Genomic DNA, 19915 nt, shown 5'->3' on the forward strand with positions numbered 1-19915 from the left:
TTGTGGTGTTGAATATAAATTTTTTGGCGGAATGACAAATAATGAATGAATGTATGGGAAACACTGCATTCCAACGATGCTCGTTCCTACTTTTTTTATGATGTCACAGCAGTAGACAGCCCAAATATAACAACACGCCTATAATCCCTCCAACTCAGAAGTGCTACTAAACTCGATGGAAAAGCTAACCAAGTTTTATCGTATGTTAATCAAACAACAGAAGACAAAAGAAAAATCACTTTAATAGCTTAAAAAGATTAATTACATTTAAATTATAAAATGAAGACAGTGTTATTATTCCATGCACATATTGTGATTAATAAAAAAATTAACTTGGCCCAATTTTTTTCATATGATTTTAAGTAAAACTGTAATAATTGTCATGGAAACTGACAAATTAGTTTTTCTTTGCTGATAACACAAAAACTTTATTTAGAAAATAAAAAATCTTAAACTAATGTAACACATCTCTGTAAAACTCACGCATACACACACACACATACACACGCACGTACACACGCACGCACGCACGGATATCTTCAAGTCTCTGTTGCTTGTGTTGACTCAAGTGTCTCTTCCTCTGTTACTTCAACAGCAGAAGATTCGGCCGATGGTGAAATGCTGTTAAAACAAACAAACAACCTGTTCTTATATCGGTTCACAAGTATTTATTAACATTATAATGCATCATTTTTTTAAATTAAATTTTTTAATTTTTTAATTATAAAGATGTTGACACAGATCCATAAGATGAATATGATAAAAACAATTTTAGTAAAATAAAGAAAAATATTAAAATAATATTAAGGCTTAACTTGTTAAAATTAGTTATACATCATGTGTCATGAACTAACAACGAACAGCAATTTGTACATCATTCTCTTAGTTAATATTTAAATATATTTTGCTCATTGCGAACGCACACTAATTTGTTTAATTTATACAATGTGAAGTGAAAAAACTTGTACATATTCTTATATATATTTTATACAGTCTGTATATACTGTAATTTTTAACTTATTATGCTAAAGCACTCCCTTTGGTACATATCCGTGTACATATAAATAATAACCCTATATTCTTGCACTTCTGGTCAGATGCTAACTCCATTATATTAGCGTTTACTCAGCATAATGCCAGTAAAGTTGAATCTGAATATGCATAGCAAAAAACAAAACAAAAAATTTAAAGTTTTGAAAAACCTTCTGAGACTAAACTAGAGTTTATTATTTCATATTATCAATATCTAATGAAAAACATTAACGGATGACATGAAAATGTTAAATATATAATAAATAAATCATTACTCATACTCACAATATTTTTTTCAGTTTGTAATATGGATCATTTGCCACATCAGTCATCAGCTCCATTCCTAAATCTCCCAGATTATTTCCAGTCAGATACAATCCTTTCAGGTGAGATGGGTTTGATATCAGAGCTGAAGTCAGAGCACCACAACCTTCATCTGTGATATTACATTCACTCAACCTGTAAGAAACAATTAAAACACACTTGAGTCTCTCAATAAGGATTTTTTTTGTTTGTTTGTTTCATTTATTTTCCATTTATCTATACACTTGTATGCATGCACTTTTTGTCCTTTATTGTGAGGCATAAATTGTCTTCACCAATCAAAAATGTTTCTGATAATAAAGTGAAATGTATCAAACTATACTCATATATACTCATGTAAAAGAAACAAATACATTTTCACATTCACATTTTACATTAAAATCTGTAAAGACAGTACAGACGAAGTGAAAAAAATAACAAGAGCATCCTGTAGCAGTATATCTTAACCTTGCTGTGACACTATAAAAAAAACCTGATCGTAAAACATTTTTCTTTTCAAATAGTTATTGCAGATCGAATAAATTGTGAACATCCCTAATTTTCATCATCTTATTTAATCGACTATTCTAGAATACTAGTTGTTGCAGCTCGACAGTGAATGGTTCATGAATACAGTTTAAAGATTTCTAATAACAAAGTCGTTATTTAACGAGAACAAAGTTGTTATTTAACGAGAACAAAGTCATTATTGAACGAGAACAAAGTCGTTATTTAACGGGAATAAAGTCGTTATTGAACGAAAACAAAGTCGTTATTGAACAAGAACAAAGTCGTTATTGAACAAGAACAAAGTTGTTATTGAACAAGAATAAAGTCGTTATTGAACGAGAATAAAGTCATTATTTAACAAGAATAAAGTCGTTATTTAAGGAGAAAAAAGTCATTATTTAACAAGAATAAAGTCGTTATTTTACGAGAACAAAGTCATTATTTAACAAGAATAAAGTCATTATTTGACATGAATAAAGTCGTTATTTAACAAGAACAAAGTCATTAATTAACGAAAATAAAGTCATTATTTGACGTGAATAAAGTCGTTATTTTACGAGAACAAAGTCATTATTTAACAAGAAAAAAGTCATTATTTAACAAGAATAAAGTCATTATTTGACGTGAATAAAGTCGTTATTTAACAAGAACAAAGTCATTAATTAACGAGAATAAAGTCATTATTTGACGTGAATAAAATCGTTATTTAACAAGAACAAAGTCATTAATAGTGTTGTTTTTGGCGGCCTGTTTTAATTTTAGTTTTAGTCTAGTCTTTCTGTCAAGCTGACATTTGAGTTTTTATTAGTTTTAGTCAGTTCATACTCTTTTTAGTCTAGTCAAGTTTTAGTCGACTAAAAGTCTGGGCATTTTAGTCTTATTTTAGTCAGAATTATCCTTGACTATTTTTGTCTAGTTTTAGTCGACGAAAACTTGTGAAATTTTTAGTCTAGTTTTGTCAATGAAAATTGTATTTTAATCTCTTTTTAGTAATGCAATTCTATTTAACCCAGTCAATATAGTATAAGTACCTAGCAGAAGTATAGACAAAACCAAAATTTTCTTTTAGCCAAACCCATTAAAAAAAGTTATCTTGTTATATTATACCTTATAGATATAAGAATACATCCATTTCAGACATGGAAGATGCTCTGATTGGAATTTACTTGATTTGAAGATATATATTTTACTTAATTTTATTTAACCTCTGAGTGAGTGACTTGATTGTAGGTAAAGAGTCTACATTAAAGTATACAGAGTAGTCTAAGCAGCCTTAACAAGAACAAAGTCATTAATTAACAAGAATAAAGTCATTATTTGACGTGAATAAAGTCGTTATTTAACAAGAACAAAGTCATTAATTAACGAGAATAAAGTCATTATTTGTAAAATTTTTAGAATTTAGTCAATAGGTTTAGGCTTATTCTTTACATTGTCTACGGCATTAAGATAGTGATATAAATACACTAAATTCACTACACACTATATTATTAATAAGCATACGGTCAAGCAGAAAAGCCCAGAATTTGCTCGTTTTCATTGAAGGAAACGTATGTGCCCTTTAGCGGTTTGTGTTCTTATTCTAGGATCTTCTGCTTGCCTGTACACAGAATGTTTTTATTAATAAAAAGTTTTGTTGAATATGGTGTTTTAATATTACTGTGTAGATGCATTAAGCCACATTCAATGTTATCTTTTAGGGTTTTTATAAGGGTCTGCACTTAACATAAAGCTTTTATATTGTTGCTTTCATGAGAACACGCCTAAAGTGAAACGTAGCCTACTTGTTGCATTTATCTCAACGGTTAGTTCACAAAGCCACAGAGTCTTTCCATTCCTCCCTCGCCATACGATTAATATCCCCCCATCACCTGTGCACTTTCATTTAGGTGCGCCTCCATGTGCATATACTTTACCCTACCCAATTAACAAAACCCTTTATTCATCACAATATTCTGATCATTGCATATTTTATTTTCGTTAAATAACGATTTTACTCTTTTTAAAAAACAACTTTATTCTCGTTAAACAATTACTTTATTCTCGAAATTATATTTATTCGAACTTTTGCTCGTTAAATAATGACTTAATTCTTGCATTTTAAGGACTTTAAACTCAAGATGGTTTTATTTTTTATTTTAACTTGGCCCTTAACCTCCTTGGTAGCGATGACTATTAGAGACAGGTGATTTTACCACAATAGCTCCAGTTTAAAGTCAGGATTCTCCAGTACGTCAGAGATCAGCTTCACTCCTGAATCTCCAAGATCATTCTGAGACAAATTCAGATGTCTCAGGTGTGATGGGTTTGATCTTAGAGCTGAAGTCAGAGCAGCACAACCTTCAACTGTGATATCACATGAATACAACCTGTATTGACACACAATTCAGTCTCTTAGTTCACACACAATTCAGTCTCTTAGTTCAGTGGTTCTTAACGTTATTCCTGGAGGCCCACTGCCCTGCATGTTTTGTATGTCTCTTTTATCTGGCAGACTCAGTTCAGTTCATTGAGATCTCTTCTAATGAGCTGATGATTTGAATCAGGTGTGTTAAATAAGGGAGACATACAAAATGTGCAGGGCAGTGGGCCTCGAGGAATAACGTTAAGAACCACTGTCTTAGTTCACAACACAAAAGACAATAGAAAACAATATAAATACAGTTTCATACAAATTTGCGAAGCTTTTTTCATATATATGAAACACAAAAACATTTAACCCACATTACTGAAAATACACTTAATATAAATAAAGTTTTATTGTTTAATATCAAACTGGAAACATGAGTACATGTGTAAGAGAGATGATCTTACTCCAGTATCTCCAGTTTACAGTGAGGATTCTTCAGTACATCAGAGATCAGCTTCACTCCTGAATCTCCAAGATTATTGTTAGACAGATGCAGATCTCTCAGGTGTGATGGGTTTGATGTCAGAGCTGAAGACAGAGCAACACAACCTTCAGCTGTGATTTTACAACCACTTAACCTGTGGATAACAATGACAGAAACACTGTTAGTGTTGGGATATTTGAGCAGTGTCTGATTGAATTCCCATTACATCCTGATGTAACCACATTATGTTTTATTGTCTAGCACCACAACTACAATGTATGAGATAAAAACAATGACAATAATATGCAACAAGCTAAAAACAAATAAAAAAGGTTTGTGGCAGTTGTAATAATTCTAAATAAGAACAACAAATGCATGAAAAAACAGATTTGTTAATTCTGCATTTCATAATTTTCTAAATGTTACAAAAAAGGCACCAGTTCTGATTGATCACATTAGATTGATCTGTTCTGTAAAAAAATCATATGAGCTGTTCACTCTTGGTATTAAGAAGTGTTTTCGGTGATCAGATCACAAGTGTACCAGAGAGACACATTCCGTTTAGACCTGGGCCCGGTTCCCCAAAACGTTCATATCGCTAAGTAGTTCTTAACCTATTCCTTAAAGGATTACTCCATTTTCTTAAAAGAAAAATCAAGATAATTTACTCACCACCATGTCATCCAAAATGTTGATGTCTTTCTTTGTTCAGTCGAGAAGAAATTATGTTTTTTGAGGAAAACATTGCAGGATTTTTCTCATTTTAATGGACTTTAATAGAGCCCAACATTTAATACTTAACTCAACACTTTTTTTCAACGGAGTTTCAAAGGACTATAAACGATCCCAAACGAGGCATAAGGGTCTTATCTAGCGAAATGATTGTCATTTTTGACAAGAAAAATACCAAATATGTACTTTTAAACCACAACTTTTTGTCTAGATCCGGTCCAGCGCGACCTAACGTAAATGCGTAGTGACGTAGGGAGGTCACGTGTTACATATATAAAACGCACATTTGCGGACCATTTTAAACAATTAACTGCCACAAAGACATTAATTAGTATCAGTTGACATACAACAACGTAGGAACGGTCCTCTTTCAACCACTTGTAAACACTGGGGCGGAGTTTCGCGTTCGTCCTCTGTGACCTCTTGACGTCATGACGTATTGCGTGGGGTCAGCTGGCGCATCACGACCGGATCTACATGACGAAAAGTTGGGCTTTAAAAGTGTATATTTGTTATTTTTCTTGTCAAAAATGACAATCATTTTGCTAGATAAGACCCTTATGCCTCGTTTGGGATTGGTTATAGTACTTTGAAACTCTGTTGAAAAAAACGTTAAGTGTTGAGTTAAGTATTAAATGTTGGGCTCTATTAAAGTCCATTAAAATTAGAAAAATCCTGCAATGTTTTCCTCAAAAAACATAATTTCTTCTCAACTGAACAAAGAAAGACATCAACATTTTGGATGACATGGTGGTGAGTAAATTATCTGGATTTTTCTTTTAAGAAAATGGACTAATCCTTTAACCTCTCTCTTAACTCTATGGCTAAGTATAGATATATACACTAAGTATATCTTCTGTAAGTCACACTTTCGTAAGGTTGGTCTGTACCATTCGTAAGCTCTCTCTTAGCGTTGTTTGAGCGCAAAAGTCTATCACTGCCACTGTGCAGCAGTCTTTAAAAATCAGCGCAGCGCAGTACAAGTCAAACTATGGTATGTTGACAGTGATTTTATGTTATGGACATTTTAAGACTTATAATAAAATATGTTTGCAATAGATACAGGACTATTTATGCAGTTGATTTTATTTGGTATTAGAACTAATGAATAAAAGACGGCGCCGGAGTTTGTTCCCCATCGAAGTCTGTTCCCTCTATGTTTCTTATAGCGTTTTCATCACTTTACATTTATAATTTATTTAGAAAGATTAAAGATTCGTATTGATTATACTAAAAAGCAATAATATCATGTATTCTAATACAATTTATTTAATATTTCATACATTTGACAGTTTTATATTAGGGTATGTCCTTTAACATATTATTACATTATATTGTTTGTTTTAAAAAGTTATGTTTGCATACATAATATATATATATATATATATATATATATATATATATATATATATATATATATATATATATATATATATATATATATATATATATATATATATATATATATATATATATATACATATATATATAATAGGATTCATACTGTATAAATAATTGACTTACAATTAAGAATAATAAAGATACATTACATAAATGCACACATACTCACTCTCAGTAGCCATTAAAACTTTCAATGTATATACAGAATAAAGTGTATAATGTGATAAAAACGCTATAAAAAACACTACACTAAAGGGAAACATAGGGGGAACAGACTTCCACACAACACCGGCCGCGGAGCTGTTAAGTCCATGCCAATTTTTTTATTCGGCAACACTTAAACCCTTTTGACATTTTGCCTGACGTGGCTACATTTTAAAAAAAAAAATCGCCTCCCAAGACAACTCATTATGGAGCTGCTGGATCTTCTCAGAACATATTCTGTATCTAACTCTCTCTATCTCTGTTCATTGTAGATAGGTTGCTTTTTATTGAAAACATTAACCAACGGCAAGCAATACCGCAATAAACAGAAGTAACTGCAGCTGCTTGCCAGTCATTTCTGATTGTAAAGTGCCTTACCATTAGTATAAAAGTGCATTACATAATTTTTAAAAGCTGTTAAACCCATGTCAAGAAGCCGCACAAGTGGCACAACGGGATAAGGAGGGTGGATGATTAGCGAGGGTTCGTCTACTCTTATTACTGATTTAATTAATAGTCTAAATTTTATGGATAACTTAAACTATGTTAAAATAAATGTTACTGGAATAATTTGAGTAATGTTCCATTTGTATAGAACGTGTTATCTTTCTTATAGCCGTAATGCACCTTCGCATAAAGTGAAAAAATCTATCCCTAAGGGATCGATCCCAACTAATTCAGCACCTTTATTTGGGACAGCGCCATTATTACGTCGAACTTAGGGGCAGCGTGTTAAGAAGCTTCCTAAGGGACACTTCGGGGAACACACTTAGGAACATAAACAATTTTGGTAAGATATATCTTTTTGAGTCTTCTTAGCGCGCTAAGAGTGAGCATTATCGGGGAACCGGCCCTGGTAATTAAATCTTTCCCTTTGGTCCACTTTGGAATGCTTCTGTCCTGATTACTGAGTGGGGATGGTCTGTGGAGACAGTGGGCGAGTCTCTCTACTGTCATTTAAACGCGAGCGGGAGTAATGACGGTTTAAATGGATGCAAACTAATATTATTGCCGGGGTCCGCTGCTTGTGTTGTTAGTAAACATGTTGAGAACTGTTTTGTACATGTATATGAAAGTTGAAACTTGTATATGCAACTGTTGAAATAAGATCGCGCAACTTTCACACGCTCGCAAAATGAAATTAATGAAAGACGCGGACATCTGCCGCTTTAGTTTTATCAATAAAAGCCTAAAGATAGTGCTGTACACTGTGTGTTCACACTAGAAGTCGAAACAATGTAAAACATTGTGCTCAGTACCACAGATTACATGAACAGGTGTAGAAAAAGCGGTCTCATGTGGCTGTTCAAAACATATTCAACCACATGCGCTTTTACACTACAAAAGCAATCCTACTTAACCTTTGAATCTGGTTAAGTAGTCGAAAGTGGATGAGCTTAAAACGTTTTGAACATGTTTTACACCTGCCTTTAGCGTTGTCCACTTGTGATCCGATCTATGAAAACACATCTTAATACCAAGTGTAAACAGCCTCTTAGAATATGTCCTTAGAAGGTCACAGCCTTCAAATTGGGACACAGCCAAAGGGATCGCTTGCGGTCGCCTAGAACTGACATGCTGTTAAAATTTTGGTGAGGTGCAAGTCAGGCTACGCAGAGCTATGCACAGGCTTCTGATAACCTACGACCTTAAGCCCGACTATAACGAAGGTATTATGTGTAACTACAGAGAGGTGACCTTACGCCAGTTTGTCCAGTTTACATTCAGGATTCTTTAGTACATCAGAGATCAGCTTAACTCCTGAATCTCCAATAACATTTTTAGACAGATCCAGATGTGTCAGGTGTGATGGGTTTGATTCCAGAGCTGAAGTCAGAGCAACACAACCTTCAGGTGTGATATAACAATAACTCAACCTGCAAAAAAACAATGACACAAATACCGTTGGTGTTTAGATTTTTAAGCAGCGTGTGAAATATTCTTCAGATATTCTCTTTCTTCAGAGGCTTTTCTTTTCTTGTCATACAATTCGTAAACACCTTTTCTCAAACATTTTGAAAAAACACAGCGAGAACGTGAGCTTCAATGAATGGCTGAAGCCGTAGCTCATCACACATATACACGTGAAAGTGCGCATGTGCAAAAAGCGAATCTAGGGACGAGCACGTACGACGGCCTTACGTAAACACATCATCAGAATGATTGACAACTGGTAATTACTCTGTAACACAAACACTGTAAATTAAAGTGTAACCAGAAACTCTTACGTCCATACTCCATACTCTGCACCTTAAGACCTCTTTTAAGGCTTGAGATGCTTTCTGAATTACTTGGATCTTTTCTATCATTTTAAAGCAACACTATGTAGTTTTTTTTCCTTTAAATAATGTCTCTAAAATTATTTCAGTGATAGAACAACTTTTAACTGGACAAAGTGTACTGTTGCTGCAACCTGAGCAGCCTCCTAGCTGCTACAAGCACACTATGAAAGTGGCGGTGGAGGGTAGAGCACACAGCCCCGCCCCTCCCCCGACTTGGCGCAGTAACACCCTCCCTCCCTCTCCCATTATGAGAGTGAGAAGGGGAGCGGACTTTTCAGGCGAGTCGAAGTACTCCCAAAAGTGCTATTACGCCATAAAATATAGTTCCTCTTTTAAATCCGCTTAGAAAAGCGCTACGTTTTATTTTGTACCACCAAACTTGCTCGTATAACTACTCGTCTTAAATAGGAAAAACGTTGATGTGTTTGGTCACTTCTAACTTTATCTCTAAATGGCAGCATTGAATGAATGGGGCTAAGCTAAATGCTATCGTAGCGTCGCAGCGCGCTCCAGCGCTTACGTGCACACACACACAGATGATAGAGGGATGATTCAACAGTTCTTAGTTAAGGTAAAAACATATTTTAATATTAAAAAAATGAGTAGACTATTCCTTTAAAAGGGAAGCAACTTAATTTCTAAGAGTTTTCTTAGAAATGTGTCACTAGGAGCAACTCTTTGCACTTTTTTTAAGGTTACGAATAAAAATTTGAACAACAAATGCATGAAAACACAGATTTGTTATTTCAGTTTTTTTTTAGCAGTGCCCTTCCCAAAAGATTAGCATATTGTGATAAAGTTCATTATTTTCTGTAATGTACGGATAAACATTAGACTAATATATTTTAGATTCATTACACACAACTGAAGTAGTTCAAGCCTTTTATTGTTTTAATATTGATGATTTTGAAAGTGTTTTCAATACAAAAAAAGTCAACATTCAAATAATTATGTTCAGCTATGCACTCAATACTTGGTCGGGAATCCTTTTGCAGAAATTACTGCTTCAATGCGGCGTGGCATGGAGGCAATCAGCCTGTGGCACTCCTAAGGTGTTATGGAGGCCCAGGATGCTTCAATAGCGGCCTTAGGGCGCACTCACATTATCCAAACCAAACCAAGCCCCAGCGCGATTGTCACCCCTCCCTACTCCCCCAGATGCACGCACTCACACTGTACTTGTATCGATCCGAGTCCGGGCGCGCTTTCGTCATTAAGATGCGATTGTTTTGAAAAACGCAGGAAGTAAAGCTCTCTCTTAACACTGGAACCCACCGTAATGATAAGTCTGTGTTTTTTATTCGGAGTCGTTTGGTGCGCGATTACAGACAGCCGTCTCACATGTCATCATATTGCTTAGTTCATCTGTCACGTGCGCAGCTCGGACATTCACGTAACCCCGCAGCGCGCATCAAAAGGTTTTTACGGAGGCAGATGAAGGTGAGTGGTCGCGCAACTGACGTCTTCACCTTTTGAATCGCGCTCAGGCGCGAATGCGCTCACACCACAGTCTTCCGCGCCTGAGCCCAAGTGAACCTCTGCAACCCGGCCGCGGCGCGAATAACCAATCCGCGCTCGGGCACGGAACAGAGCGATCACACTAGTCAAACAAACCAGGCTTTGGGGGTCAAACTCGCCCGAGCGCGGTTTTGTTTGGATAGTGTGAGTGCGCCCTTAAGCTCATCCAGAGTGTCAGAGTGTTGGGTCTTGCGTCTCTCAACTTTCTCTTCACAATATCCCACAGATTCTCTATGGGGTTCAGGTCAGGAGAGTTGGCAGGCCAATTGAGCACAGTAATACCATGGTCAGTAAACCATTTACCAGTGGTTTTGTCACTGTGAGCAGGTGCCAGGTCGTGCTGAAAAATTAAATCTCCATAAAGCTTTTCAGCAGATGGAACCATGAAGTGCTGCAAAATCTCCTGATAGCTAGCTGCATTGACACTGGCCTTGATAAAACACAGTGGACCAACACCAGCAGCTGACATGGCACCCCAGACCATCACTGACTGTGGGTACTTGACACTGGACTTCAGGCATTTTGGCATTTCCTTCTCCCCAGTCTTCCTCCAGACTCTGGCACCTTGATTTCCGAATGACATGCAAAATTTGCTTTCATCCGAAAAAAGTACTTTAGACCACTGAGCAACAGTCCAGTGCTGCTTCTCTGTAGCTCAGGTCAGGCGCTTCTGCCGCTGTTTCTGGTTCAAAAGTGGCTTGACCTGGGGAATGCGGCACCTGTAGCTGTTGTGGCAAAAAGTCTTAGCTTGAATCTTCATAAGAAAAAATACCCAGGAGACAAAGGTTCCAGGTGCCAAACAAAAATTACTTTATTCGCTTGAGCCAACAAAGTGAGACAATCAACACCCCTCAAAGAGGTGCTCAAAGATCATCTGCCCTCCCAACATCTGACTCCATTTTTATACAGTAAGATCAAACACTTCTTATCTGAGATGACATAGGGCGCACTCACATTATCCAAACCAAACCAAGCCCCAGCGCGATTGTCACCCCTCCCTACTCCCCCAGATGCACGCACTCACACTGTACTTGTATCGATCCGAGTCCGGGCGCGCTTTCGTCATTAAGATGCGATTGTTTTGAAAAAAGCAGGAAGTAAAGCGCTCTCTTAACACTGGAACCCACCGTAATGATAAGTCTGTGTTTTTTATTCGGAGTCGTTTGGTGCGCGATTACAGACAGCCCTCTCACATGTCATCATATTGCTTAGTTCATCTGTCACGTGCGCAGCTCGGACATTCACGTAACCCTGCGGCGCGCATCAAAAGGTTTTTACGGAGGCAGATGAAGGTGAGTGGTCGCGCAACTGACGTCTTCACCTTTTGAATCGCGCTCAGGCGCGAATGCGCTCACACCACAGCCTTCCGCGCCTGAGCCCAAGTGAACCGCGCTCCGGCCCACCTCTGCAACCCGGCCGTGGCGCGAATAACCAATCCGCGCTCGGGCGCGGAACAGAGCGATCACACTAGTCAAACAAACCAGGCTTTGGGGGTCAAACGCGCCCGAGCGCGGTTTGGTTTGGATAGTGTGAGTGCGCCCTTATATTCTTGTCATTGGTCTGGGTCTGCTTCAATTAATTTTATTTGTTTGATGTAGCAGTAGTGCAGCTGAATCCTTCCTCATATCTAAAATGATATATTCTGCTTATTGGTTCTCATGGCCTTGGCCTAGCTTGCACAGATACCTTATTGTTAATGTAGCGAAGTACAGCTGGACAAATTATCTAATCTAAAATGACGTACTCTTGTTTATCGGTTGTTTCGACCTTGCTTCTCAAGATAATCGTGGCGAGAACAATCGGGGTATAGTCGCAGGATCGCACCTGGGCTCTTTTAATTAGGAAACGAAAGTTAACTGAGAAAACGAAAGTTTAACTGGGTGTCTTATAGCCTTGTGTAGAAACAATAGGCCTTAGGCCTAATATAATATTAATACAGCATATGATCAGTAATATACCCAACAAAAACTACTATAATAGCTCATTTAGAGAACCTTTTCATGATATGCTAATTTTTTGTGATAGGAATTTTGGGTTTTCATGAGCTGTATGCCAAAATCATCAGTATTAAAACAATAAAAGACCTGAAATATTTCAGTTGGTGTGCAATGAATCTAAAATATATCAAAGTTAAATTTTTATCATTACATTATGGAAAATAATGAACTTTATCACAAAATGCAAATTTTTTCAGAAGGACCTGTACACAAGTTAGAATAAATGCACCAGATGCGACCGATCACATTAGATTGATCTATTCAGTAAAAAAAATTAAAGAGTAAAGGGATTTATCTTTTATGATTGGATGTTTGTTTGTCAAGTGTCTCTTTAATTGAAATGATCTTACGTCAGTTTCTCCAGTTTACAGTCAGGATTCTTCAGAACATCAGAGATCGGCTTCACTCCTGAACATCTTAGTCTATTTTTAGACAGACTCAGTTCTCTCAGGTGTGATGGGTTTGATCTCAGAGCTGAAGACAGAGCAACACAACCTTCAGCTGTGATAAAACAAGAATTCAACCTGTAAAGAACACAGACACACACTTTAATCTGTCACTTTAAACACACGTCAGATCAAAATAGATTTAATTTTGTTAGTTGATGTGTTAGGCACGATTGCCTTTGGTTTTGATTGTTCGAGTATGCTATTATTAATGGTTTTCATTTCGATTTTGCAGCAGAGTTGTGTTGTATGTGGCTCACCAGACTATTGGCTCTGACCTGCTCCTTAGTTTTGCCCACTATATAAATGCTCACTCTGGATGCTCTTGGTTTCAACGCGTTTTAATTTTTAAGTGGATTATGGTCCTGTCTGCCAGTTACCATCTTGCTGTTTGGTCTCTGGTGTACAATACAATCTTGAGTTCTAGTGTTTGTGTGGTACGCACCCTGTTTCTGACCCCGTCTGGTCTTTAGCAATCTGACTTCTAAACTACTTGACAATTGTAATCTGAGAATCACATCATGTGTGTATAATCTTACCAGAGTTTCTCCAGTTTACAGTCAGGATTCTTCAGTACGTCAGAGATCAGCTTCACTCCAGAATCTCCAAGATTATTCTGAGACAAATTTAGTTCTCTCAGGTGTGATGGGTTTGATCTCAGAGCTGAAGACAGAGCAGCACAACCTTCAACTCTGATATTACTGTTATATAACCTGTAGAGAAATAAAAACAACACACTGGTTTGGAACGACATCCTTAATAATGTATTAAGAGTAAAGTGACTGTTCATACTTACAGAACTATTCTGGATTCACAAATCACAGGCAGCAGCTTCTGAAGAACGTTCAGTGATTCAGCTTTGTTTGCATTAATAATATAATTCATATTAAACGTCTTGAACTCCTGTCCTGATGTCAGCAACACAAAAACTAAAGCTGACCACTGAGATGAAGAGATTTGGGCTTTTCTTGATGTTCCAGATTTCAGACGGTACAAGATTTCCCTCATCAGCAAACAATCACCCAGTTCACTCAGACAATGAAACAGATTGATGAATTTTTCTGGTGTAGGATTCTCCCTCATCTTATGTTTGATGTAACCCATTGTTTTTACATTGTTATGATAGCTGCGTCCTGTCTGTATCCTCAGACCTAGTAGGAGATTCTGATTCGACTCCAGCGACAAACCCAGAAGAAAACGAAGGAAAAGATCCAGATGTCCATTTTTACTCTGTAGAGCCTCATCTATAGCTCTCTTATACAGATCATGTATTGAAAGCCGATGTTTGTAATGTAGTTTAATTTCAGTCAACACATTGATGTTGTTGTTCATAAAAGAGAGGTGCACATGTAGAGCTGCTAGATGTTCCTGAATGCTCAGATGAACAAAGCTGTAAACTTTCCCCTGACACAAACCAAACTCCTCTCTGAAGATTTGAGTACGCAATACTGAATCCAATGATGCTTCTGATACATCAATGCCACAATCTCTCAGGTCTTCTTCATTGAAGATCAAACTGCCTTTTTGAAAATGCTCAAAAGCCAGTTTACACAGTTTATAGATCAAGTATTCATCATTCACTTTATTGTCATCATCCTCTTCATGTTTGTTGTTTGTCTGAATGATCAGGTAGTGTGTGTACATTTGTGTAAGAGTCTTTGGGATCTCTTGACTCTTTGCTTCCCTCAATATTCTCTCTAGAACAGTGACTGAAATCCAGCAGAACACTGGGATTTGACACATGAAGTAGAGACTCCTGGATGACTTCAGGTGTGAGATGATTTGATCAGACAGACTCTCATCAGTGATTCTCTTCCTGAAGTATTCCTCCTTCTGTGGATCACTGAAGCCTCGTACCTCTGTGACTCGATCAACACACTCAGAGGGGATGAGATCAGCTGCTGCTGGTCTGGAGGTGATCCAGATGAGAGCAGAGGGACACAGATTCCCCTTGATGAGGTTTGTCAGCATCACGTCCACTGAGGTTGATTCACTTACATCACACAAACTCACACTGCTGTGAAAATCCAGAGACAGACGACACTCATCTAAACCATCGAAGATGAACAACACTTTATATTTATCACTGAAGATTTCCATTTCTTTTGTCTCTGGGAAGAAAAGATGAAGAAGATCTAAAAGACTGAGTGTTTTGTCCTTCATCAAATTGATCTCTCTGACAGGAAGTGGAAATATGAGGTGGACGTCCTGATTCTCTTTCTCTTCAGCCCAGTCCAGAATGAACTTCTGTACAGAGACTGTTTTTCCAATGCCAGCGTCTCCCTTTGTGATCACACTTCTGATGTGTTTGTCTTGTTCAGGTAAAGGTTTAAAGATGTCATTACATTTGATTGGTGTCTCCTCTGTTGTTGTTCTTCTGGATTGTGTCTCAATCTGTCTCACCTCATGTTCATTACTGATCTCTCCACTTTCACTCTCCGTGATGCTGAGCTCTGTGTAGATCTCATTCAGTAGTGTTAAGCTTTTCTCAGTTGATGATACATCATACAAACACTTAAACTTCTCTCTCAGATTTGATTTAAATGTGTTGAGGACTTCACTAATTTTAGAGTCATGGCTGCGAAAGTAGTATATAGAAGTTAGACAATTACATATATATATATATATAGACCATATTTGATTTTTGTTATTTTTTACATGACAACATTTCATTTATAAAAAGCTTCATTTAAATTGTATTTCAGTTTTTGATAAAGCATCATAAACTAAATAAAATCAGAGTCTACACTTTACCTGAATTCAGGACACATATATTGTGGTTGGTTCACAGACTGCTCAAACTTCATCTTTTTACAGACGGGTTCGGTTATGACTGACCTGAAAGAAATCAAGAATATTCATTACATTTCTTAAATGTTAATTAAACTGAGTGTCAAAGATAAAAAAAAAACTACAAATAATTTACAAAAATGTCCAATCATTTCAACAAAATACACCCCATTACTAATTTCTAAATATCTTATTTTTCAGGTCACCCCTTAAATTCTGTTGGTGGATCCATTGTCCTCTTATTCTTCATAGACACACAGCGGAACTCTGCATTTGGTGTCTTCTGCAAAAAACAGATAATTCTGTATATTATCCTGAACAAAAAATAATCTATGATTAAAAACAGCATATGATATTTCCTTTACAGTGTGTGAAGACCTAAAAATATACTTGTGTTATCTTAAATACATAAAAATCAAGGTTATAAGTGTTAAAATTTGACCCAATGCTGTTAGTTTAACCCAACTGTTGGGTTATTATACCCCATGGTTACATAACAACAACCCTACCTTGGGTCATTTTTGACCCAGCATTCCATGGGATAATTTTTAACCCAGCATGTGTTCTGTCCAACATTTACCCATTATTATGGGTGAAAAATAACCGAGACATTTTTAGAGTGTAGATATAAAATAAACTTTTAAATGCTTTAAGAAACACGTAAATGTAAATAACATGAACATTTTTTTAAAGTGTGAACTTTTTATTGACACTTTTAGAGATCAAAAATCACTTCACAGAAACGTTGTTTATCAAGTGAAGCAAGTGGTGTAACGTCTTGTTATAAAACTTAGTCAGAAATTACAAAAAATTTAGCTGAATTAGTTCAATATGATTGTATATAATCTGCAATGATTTCACATTAAGTAAACACTTGGTTATGCACAACAATCTATTGTTAAACAGTTGTTAAACCGTTTTGGTTCAGCTCTCTGAAAATGCTCTGTTCAACATCAAGCTATTATACTCAAGATGTCTTGTAATGGGATGCTAAACAATTAATCGCGATTAATCGTAAGCAGAATAAAAGTTTTTGTTTACATCATATATGTGTGTGAACTGTGTATAATAAATTTGCATAAATAAATGTACACACATGCATGTATATGTTTTAGAAATGTTAACATGTGTATATACATTTGTATATTTATGTATAATTTATATTATATATAAATATAAATACTTAATATATACTTTTTTTTCCTTAAAATTATACATGAATGTGTTCATATTTATATATATATATATACATATTTATTATACACAGTTTACAAACATATGTGATGTAAACAAAAACTTTTATTCTGCTAACGATTAATCGCGATTAATTGTTTAGCATCCCTATGATTATTATCTGAAAAGTTATTTTTCTCTCACTGACATTCAGATAATAAAACAGAATTAAACGGGAAAATAAAGCAACTAGATAGGATAGCCGATTACCTTGTAATCCCTTTGATTTTGCCGTCAGTTCATAACAAGAGTTGTTATAGGTTCTCTGTTGATAAAAGTGTGGCACAGTATAATAACACATTTTTTATTAAACAATATACCATATGATAAAATATTTATAATTAAATTATTATTTTTCCATTATATGTTAAAGCATCATACAAAGTATTCAACACGTCACCTTTTTCTCAATAAACCTATTTCTAAAGGGGCGATTGGCATGAAATTTTCACCACATGTGTGTACCAACTCGTACAATCCACACATGCAAAGACATCCAACCAATAAAATAAGTTATGTGTAATGATGTTAAATGACACAGGGAAAAAGTATTTAACACATGAAGAAAGTGAGGTGCAAAAAGGTCATTAGAAAGCAATCCTGCCCCTTGTCAGTGCAAATAAATATCAGCTGTTCAGTCCCAATCATAAGCCTCCATTATTTCCCGGGGTTCTCCCATATTTTAACATTCATCCAGTTTAAATATAATTTCCCATATTTCTTACATATTTTTAATCTTTTTATAAAAAAATATCATGGCCATTTTTGATGTTTGCATCGTTCGGCTCCAGTAAAGCAGGCGGTAGTATATCTGTGTAACATATTACTCAAACGACACCTGGAAAAAAAAACAAGAGGAAACCTTTTAGATGGAGGGTGGAGGATGACGGGCCATGCGAAAAACTACAACCGCCATGCGCACTCACTGCGCACATCCGCCCACTCGCCACGTACACAACATGTTTGAAGGAGAAATGGCACTGCACATCACCCCAAAATCACCATACCAACAGTGAAGTTTAGATGTGGGGAGATCATGGTGTGGGGCATACAGCACTGGCAAACTTCAGATTGAAGGAAGAAGGAATGGAAAAATTTACAGAGACATTATAGATAAAAATCTGCTGCCAGGATAATTAAGATAAAGCGAGGATGGGCATTTCAGCAAGACAATGACCCTAAACACACAGCCAAGGATATCATATTGAATCCAATAAAAAAATCAAGGATTATAGAAGAGGTTTTAAGATTTAAAGACTGCTTGTGTGGAAGAATGGGCCAAACTCACATAATTCATTTATGTACATCTGCATGGCTTGATTTCTTCGCATGTGTAAATTGCGTGGGTTGTCACCTACATGTGATAAAAACTTTATGTTAGTAGCACCTTTAAAAATATATTTACTGAAGAAAAAAGGTGATGTGTTCAATTCCTATTTTACCCGCTGCACACCCAGGTGAAAAAGTAGTACACTTCCATAGTGTACTTAAAGTGCTCCATTTTCACACACTAATTACGGTATGTACTTAATATACTAAAAAAAATTTTTTTGTACTTCTTAAGATTAATTTAAGAACATCTAAGTGTACTTATCTGTGCTATTTTGAGACGCCACGAATAAGAACTAAAATGTTAAAAATTTATTTATAAAATTAATTTAGGTACCACTTGTTAAAAACTTGAAACCATCTTTGTACAGTTAGAAAGTTAGGTTCAAGTTTAATACAAGTGTTAACTGCATGTTTGAGTTGCCATAATTTCAAAACACCAGTAATGTTTCTTTATAACCTAATAAGTCCTGGATTAATATAAAACCTGTCCGAGAAACCACCCCAGTATTTGAAAAGACTAGAATTTTAGTTCAAATTCATGATGTCTAAAAATAGGTACACTTAGTTAATGTTTAGAACATCTTAAGAAGAACTAAAGAAGAATTAAGTATTACAAGTACAAAATTATTGCATGAAAATAGAGCACATTAAGTACATTATGAAATTTTACTCCTTTTTACCAGGGCATGGCACTGGAAGCTTACGAAAATGAACCAGTGTTTTACTACAGGTAAAACCAAAACACTATATTTACTGTAATAAAACGTGGTTAATTTTTCGTAAGTGCGAAACCCTAAATATCTTTTCTAATACAATATTACATAATATTACAAAATATACATTATTAAAAATAGTAATAACGTTACCTGTTGTAATGCTGTAAATGAGTCGTATCCGTTGCAACATTATCTGCCTTCTTTTGTATAGCCTTTTAATCACAGCAAAATCTACATAGAAGTAGTTTAGGGAAAATATTAATTTTGACTTATAGGCAGACTGTTGAGCTTTCCTATAAACAAGTTGTTTACTCAAAAAAGCAGTATTATGAAAACCCGACTCTAATTCGCGTTGTTCCTGCGTTCTTCCTCTATTTATGTTTTACGGCGGTTGGCATTCCGCGTATTGGTGCATTAGCGACACCTTCTGCTCCGGAGTGGTTCGCAAACTTTAATTCCGCAACCCACAGGAATAATTTATCTCAGGACCAGTCAAAATACTTTTATTCTATAAAAATATGCAACAAAATTAAAAAATTCATTTAGAAATACAAAAAGTGTTTTCTTTTAGAAGAATTTCATATT

The 19915-nt window shown here is 35.7% G+C and overlaps 1 protein-coding gene across 3 annotated transcripts; it reads right to left on the reverse strand.

Moving 5' to 3' along the window:
* Positions 1-223: 223 nt before the first annotated feature.
* On the reverse strand, positions 224-19695 carry LOC135771881 (protein NLRC3-like). Of its 3 annotated transcripts, none has more exons than XM_073815532.1 (13): positions 19481-19695; positions 18145-18346; positions 17493-17547; positions 16256-16332; positions 16014-16097; positions 14056-15837; positions 13799-13972; positions 13164-13337; positions 8720-8893; positions 4660-4833; positions 4041-4214; positions 1318-1491; positions 224-621 (listed from the first exon to the last, which is right to left on the reverse strand). In XM_073815532.1, the coding sequence occupies exons 4-13, from the start codon at positions 16297-16299 to the stop codon at positions 540-542; spliced, it is 3036 nt and encodes a 1011-aa protein (XP_073671633.1). In that variant the 5' UTR covers positions 16300-16332; positions 17493-17547; positions 18145-18346; positions 19481-19695; the 3' UTR covers positions 224-539. The 3 variants fall into 3 exon arrangements, with proteins under 3 accessions (XP_073671633.1, XP_073671632.1, XP_073671631.1); XM_073815531.1 differs by lacking the exon at positions 18145-18346 and adding an exon at positions 18571-18636; XM_073815530.1 differs by lacking the exon at positions 18145-18346.
* Positions 19696-19915: the final 220 nt, after the last annotated feature.

The sequence above is a fragment of the Paramisgurnus dabryanus genome, chromosome 8 (genome assembly GCF_030506205.2).
Source record: "Paramisgurnus dabryanus chromosome 8, PD_genome_1.1, whole genome shotgun sequence".
NCBI lineage: Eukaryota > Metazoa > Chordata > Actinopteri > Cypriniformes > Cobitidae > Paramisgurnus > Paramisgurnus dabryanus.